General features: G+C 51.3%; 1 protein-coding gene across 1 annotated transcript; it reads left to right on the top strand.

The window, feature by feature from the left end:
* Positions 1–923: 923 nt before the first annotated feature.
* Positions 924–2,630, top strand: LOC101290636 (WRKY transcription factor WRKY71). The gene is made up of 2 exons (XM_044552262.1): positions 924–1,250; positions 1,360–2,630. Exons 1-2 carry the CDS (start codon positions 1,095–1,097, stop codon positions 2,254–2,256), a joined length of 1,053 nt encoding a protein of 350 aa, XP_044408197.1. The 5' UTR covers positions 924–1,094; the 3' UTR covers positions 2,257–2,630.
* Positions 2,631–6,652: the final 4,022 nt, after the last annotated feature.

Below are 6,652 nucleotides of genomic sequence, written 5' to 3'. Positions count from 1 at the left end.
GCACTAATAATGAGATGCTATTACTTCCACGTAGGAGTACACTTGAAGGAAGAGCCGGGGAAGTGTTTCCCTCGAATATGACGGGGAAGAATCGATTCCGTAGTCTACTCGAGCTCAACTGAGGAGTAGAAAACAAATGGTTAGCCCGCCAAAGTTTTCCTAACAAAGCAAAGTTTTCCTAGCAAGGCACCAAAAGAAAAGAAAGGAAGAAAGAAAAGGCTGGAGTCAACAAGTCCTTCCTGTCCCCCTCTTTCCACTTGCGCCCGTCCCATTTGCCGCACGGGGCAAAGCCTAATCGCAATCAACTAATGACCACCGAACGAGATTTGTTTTAATAATCATCTTTGCAAGAGTGAGCGTACCAAAAGCAAAGCAAAGGGGAAACCTTTTTCTCCTCTCTCTCTCCCCGTGCATCTCGCGAGCATCGTGGCGTACTTCCTTGACCCGATCACCACCACACTCCCCGAACCCAAGACAGACAGAGGCAGCCGACATCCACCGCGCCCCGTCCCCCACCCACCCGTCGGAAAGATCCCCGCGCAGATTGCCGTGGCCATGCTGCCAGTAGCACCAACACCCAAAAGAAAAGGAAAACGTCGCTGTGAGGCCGGTCGTCACCGCCGATCCGATCCCTTCCCCCCCTCGCCTGCCCGCGCGCGCGCGTGCACGCACCCTCCGGTCTCCTTCCGCTGCCCCCACCCCGTCCGCATGCTCGAATTCCACGACCCCCATCCCCGTTTCTTTATTCCGTTGCCTTCTCCTCCGAGCCCTGCGTGACCAAGAAGAGGACAAGCGTGTGAGTCGTGATGTGACGTGAGCCGCTTCGTCCTCTTCTTTTCGCCTCCCCCTCGTAGTAGTACGACCCGACCTTCCTAGCTAGCGACTTTGCTAGACCGCTAGTCCCGTGCTTGGCCGGCTATATAACACGGCTGCTCCACGCCATTCTCCTCTCACTCGGAACTCGGAAATAGTTCTCCATCCCAACCTTCTCTTCTCCCCTCTCTTCTCTCCCGCGCGTTGCCTCGAACCGGAAGCGAGCTCTACATCCGTTACAGCGCTTGGTGTTTGAGAGACGATCAGTCCATCGTCGACCAATGGATCCATGGGTCAGCAGCCAGCCTTCGCTGAGCCTCGATCTGCACGTCGGCCTCCCGCCGATGGGGCACCACCAGGCGGCGCCGATGGTGGCGCTGGCCAAGCCCAAGGTCCTCGTCGAGGAGAACTTCATGCAGCTCAAGAAGGACCCTGAGGTAGGCACACACGTCCATATACAGGAACAAATCAAGAACGCCATGGTTTTGATTATGCTTGCCTTGGTTTGTACGTGAGCTGCGACTGAATGTTTGTGTCTGTGTATAGGTTGCGGTTCTTGAGTCGGAGCTACAGCGTGTGAGCGAGGAGAACCGCCGCCTGGGCGAGATGCTCAGGGAGGTGGCCTCCAAGTACGAGGCCCTGCAGGGCCAGTTCACCGACATGGTCACGGCCGGCGCCCACGCCGGCGGCAACAACAGCCACTACAACAACCAGCCGTCCTCCGCGTCGGAGGGCGGGTCGGTGTCGCCGTCGAGGAAGCGCAAGAGCGAGGAGAGCCTCGGCACGCCGCCGCGGCCGTCGCAGCACCAGCAGCAGCACTACGCCGGCGGCCTCGCGTACGCGGCGGCGCCGGACCAGGCGGAGTGCACGTCGGGCGAGCCGTGCAAGCGCATCCGGGAGGAGTGCAAGCCCGTCGTCTCCAAGCGCTACGTCCACGCCGACCCCTCCGACCTCAGCCTGGTGGTGAAGGACGGGTACCAATGGCGCAAGTACGGGCAGAAGGTGACCAAGGACAACCCCTGCCCCCGAGCCTACTTCCGCTGCTCCTTCGCCCCCGGCTGCCCCGTCAAGAAGAAGGTGCAGAGGAGCGCCGAGGACAAGACCATACTGGTGGCGACGTACGAGGGCGAGCACAACCACACCCAGCCCCCGCCGTCGCAGCCGCAGCAGCAGAACGACGGCTCCGGCGCGGGCAAGAACGCTGGGAAGCCGCCCCAGGCGCCGACTGCCACGCCTCACCACCCGCAGCAGCAGCACAAGCAGGAAGCGGCAGCGGCCGCCGTCAGCGGCGAGTCGGCCGTGGCGGCGTCCGAGCTGATCCGGCGCAACCTGGCGGAGCAGATGGCCATGACGCTGACGAGGGACCCCAGCTTCAAGGCGGCGCTCGTCTCCGCGCTCTCCGGCCGGATCCTCGAGCTATCGCCGACCAGGGACATCAATTAATCCCCACATCGGAAGACACCGCGCGGCTCAAATTTTCTTGCGGTGGTCGACCACCGTACTTTCCTCCGGCATTGCTGCCTTCCTGCCTCTGCCGCCTCCGTCAAAACCTCACAGAAAAACCAGCGGGAACCGGACCGCCTGACCAACGACGAGGACGCGACCGGCTCCGGCGAGCCGGGAACGGAGCCGCCGCCGCCGCTGCTCGTGTAAATACATACATCGCCAACACGAGGGCGGCGAGGGAGGTCGTAACATGTAGGGGCTGTTTGGTTCCTAGCCATTTGTCACATCTAACCTTAGGCAAGTTTGATCAAGTTAGGTAGGTGTTTGGTTCTAGCCACACTTGAGGCAAGGAATTTTTTATGAGCAGTGAACCCCAAATGTCATAGACGCAAAGAGTGTGGCAAAATTCCCTAAGGCAAGCTAAAATATGGCTAACAATTTAAGCAACTCAAGTAAGGCAAGCAACTCAAGTAAGGCAAGTGTGGTAAAAAATCATGTGGCAACATATGGCAAAGATAGTCACAATCTAAACAGGGCCGTAAGCTACTCCAGTAGCTAGCCAGTCATTCAGGAACACGCGAAAGTGTGCAATCCTTTTCTTTTTTCCTTATTACTAGGCGAAATATTCGTTCCATAATTTCCATGGAACTCGATTCGATTCAATGAGAAAAATCAAAGTCACCGTACATTCCCAGTTCAATCGATCAAATTTTGTCAACACTCAGTACACATGTGCTCTAGCAACGAGAAATCTCGCGAAGTCGCGAGCTGCAAAGAGAGGAAAATGAGTCTGGCGAGCTTATCCAGAGAAGGTCCACGTAGGCAGTAGCTGTAGAAGACTCTGCTGGACCCAGCTCGCCGCCGGAATACGCTGGGAAGAGGTCGGAGAATACGCGGACGACCCGGGGGGCGGGGCCCGCACAGGTCGGCCGTGTCCCACGTGCGACGGAGTAGGAGCTGCTACGGTCGCCGCGGGAGGCAGGGAAGCTGGGTGGAAACGGGAGCCCGGATGGCGGCCGGTTGGGCCCGCGGATGGCTGGCTGGGACGGAGTGATTCCTTGTCAAAACACGTGCGGTCGGCGGCCAGCTTCGACGACGCTGCGGGAGGATCGTTGCAGCCACGCACCTCTCCTCTCTGATTCTCTTTTATTTTTCTTCGACTTTTTTGGAAGATTGTTTTTTTCGACTTCGAAACACACTTCTTTTGCCGGTATAAAATCTTCGACGATACCGGGCTCCAGATCTGCGTGAGATGCCGTTTTCTTTTTAATCCTATATAGGACTAGTAACAAATGGTAAAAGAAAATATGTTACAATAAAGTCTATAATGATCTAATAAAAATACCAATAAATGAATTCTGTAACTTTATTTTAAAATATTCTGTGGTCAAGCATATCAAGCTAACTTAATATTTAATAAGTTACTTCTATATATATAAGTAAAAGTTCAAATTTTGAACTAGCTAATTTCACCTTTTAGGTATCGTCAAAAGTTATACCTGTGAAGATCGTGCATTTCAGTCAAATTAAGGTATGCTCAGCTAGGGCTCTCTGATTCAGAGGGTTATCCTAGGATTAGGCTTCTTTGGAAATTGTCCTACTTAACAAAATGCCTAAAAAAATATTAGTGCTTCTTTCAACGGTAAGCTTAATGGTGTGTTTGATTGGGATATTAAGCTTGCCACACTTCGTCACACCATAATTTAGGCAAGTTTGACCGAGTTAGCCCATGTTTGGTTTGCAACCATACTTATGGCAAGATTCCTTTCATGCAAAACTAGACCTCAACTGCCATTGACTAGGAAAAATATGGTAAGATTAACTCATATGTGACAAATCGTGACGTCAATTTCGATCGCCTAACCTTAGACACGTGTGGCAAAAAAGTGCGGCCAATGATGAAAATATTAGTATACGAACCAAATATGCCCGAAATCTCCCAATCTCAGTACATCTTCTATATCTAAATATCTAGCCCTGACTAACTATTTTTGTCAACATGCAAATATGTGACCCCATCATTCAACATGGATGGGAAAAGATCCACCTCAACATGCGCCCATGCATAATTTAAAGCTCCTACCTCAACATGCAAACATGCATGAGAAATTTTATTTTATTCACATTCACTAAATATTTTACAAATATGCAAAAATATTTTACAACTATACAAAAATCAAACACAATAATATTTTTTGTTTTAATTCTCATATTATTTCAAATATCCATGTTCAATGCAATCAAATCACATTAAAATATATTATAAAATATTTCCGAAACAACGTGTGTGGGGTATCTGTTGGGGAACGTAGCAGAAATTCAAAAATTTTCCTACGTATCACCAAGATCTATCTATGGAGAGACCAGCAACGAGTAGAAAGGGGAGGAGAGTGCATCTACATACCCTTGTAGATCGCTAAGCGGAAGCGTTCAAGTGAACGGGGTTGATGGAGTCGTACTCATCGTGATTCAGATCACCGATGATCCTAGTGCCGAACGGACGGCACCTCCGCGTTCAACACAAGTACAGCTCGACGATGTCTCCCACGCCTTGATCCAGCAAGGAGAGAGGGAGAGGTTGAGGAAGACTCCATCCAGCAGCAGCACAACGGCGTGGTGGTGATGGAGGAGCGTGGCAATCCTGCAGGGCTTCGCCAAGCACCTACGGGAGAGGAGGAGGTGTCACGGGAGGGAGGGAGGCGCCAAGGGCTCAGGTATGGATGCCCTCCCTCCCCTCCACTATATATAGGGGCAGGGGAGAGGGGGGAGGCGCAGCCTTGCCCCTTCCTCCAAGGAAGGGGTGCGGCTAAGAGGGGGGGAGGAGTCCATCCTCCCCAAGGCACCTCGGAGGTGCCTTCCCCCTTTAGGACTCTCCCCTTTTTCCTATATCTTGGCGCATGGGCCTCTAGGGGCTGGTGCCCTTGGCCCATGTAGGCCAAGGCGCACCCCCTACAGCCCATGTGGCCCCCAGGGCAGGTGGCCCCACCCGGTGGGCCCCCGGGACCCTTCCGGTGGTCCCGGTACAATACCGATGACCCCGAAACTTGTCCCGATGGCCGAAACAGGACTTCCTATATATAAATCTTTACCTCCGGACCATTCCGGAACTCCTCGTGACGTCCGGGATCTCATCCGGGACTCCGAACAACATTCGGTAACCACATACAAACTTCCTTTATAACCCTAGCGTCATCGAACCTTAAGTGTGTAGACCCTACGGGTTCGGGAGACATGTAGTCATGACCGAGATGTTCTCCGGTCAATAACCAACAGCGGGATCTGGATACCCATGTTGGCTCCCACATGTTCCACGATGATCTCATCGGATGAACCACGATGTCAAGGACTCAATCAATCCCGTATACAATTCCCTTTGTCTAGCGGTATGGTACTTGCCCGAGATTCGATCGTCGGTATACCGATACCTTGTTCAATCTCGTTACCGGCAAGTCTCTTTACTCGTTCCGTAACACATCATCCCGTGATCAACCCCTTGGTCACATTGTGCACATTATGATGATGTCCTACCGAGTGGGCCCAGAGATACCTCTCCGTTTACACGGAGTGACAAAATCCCAATCTCGATTCGTGCCAACCCAACAGACACTTTCAGAGATACCCGTAGTGTACCTTTATAGCCACCCAGTTACGTTGTGACGTTTGGCACACCCAAAGCACTCCTACGGTATCCGGGAGTTGCACAATCTCATGGTCTAAGGAAATGATACTTGACATTAGAAAAGCTTAGCATACGAACTACATGATCTTGTGCTAGGCTTAGGATTGGGTCTTATCCATCACATCATTCTCCTAATGATGTGATCCCGTTATCAACGACATCCAATGTCCATAGCCAGGAAACCATGACTATCTGTTGATCACAACGAGCTAGTCAACTAGAGGCTCACTAGGGACATATTGTGGTCTATGTATTCACACGTGTATTACGATTTCCGGATAATACAGTTATAGCATGAATAAAAGACAATTATCATGAACAAGGAAATATAATAATAATACTTTTATTATTGCCTCTAGGGCATATTTCCAACAGTCTCCCACTTGCACTAGAGTCAATAATCTAGTTCACATCGCCATGTGATTAACACTCATAGGTCACATCGCCATGTGACTAATACCCAAGAGTTTACTAGAGTCAGTAGTCTAGTTCACATCACTATGTGATTAACACTCAATGAGTTTTATGTTTGATCATGTTGCTTGTGAGAGAGGTTTTAGTCAACGGGTCTGAACCTTTCAGATCCGTGTGTGCTTTACAAATCTCTATGTCATCTCCTAGATGCAGCTACCACGCTCTATTTGGAGCTATTCCAAACAACTGTTCTACTTGGAGCTATTCTAAATTATTGCTCCATTATATGTATCCGGTCTC

The sequence above is a fragment of the Triticum aestivum genome, chromosome 6A (genome assembly GCF_018294505.1).
Source record: "Triticum aestivum cultivar Chinese Spring chromosome 6A, IWGSC CS RefSeq v2.1, whole genome shotgun sequence".
In the NCBI taxonomy this organism is placed as follows: domain Eukaryota; kingdom Viridiplantae; phylum Streptophyta; class Magnoliopsida; order Poales; family Poaceae; genus Triticum; species Triticum aestivum.
This window is presented reverse-complemented; position numbering and strand designations above follow the sequence as displayed.

Excerpts from the sequence above, each read along its gene's own strand:
- LOC101290636 (XM_044552262.1), top strand. The coding sequence starts at position 1,095 with ATGGATCCATGGGTCAGCAGCCAGCCTTCGCTGAGCCTCGATCTGCAC. Across the intron at positions 1,251-1,359 it reads AGCTCAAGAAGGACCCTGAG|GTTGCGGTTCTTGAGTCGGA; the intron begins GTAGGCACACAC and ends GTCTGTGTATAG.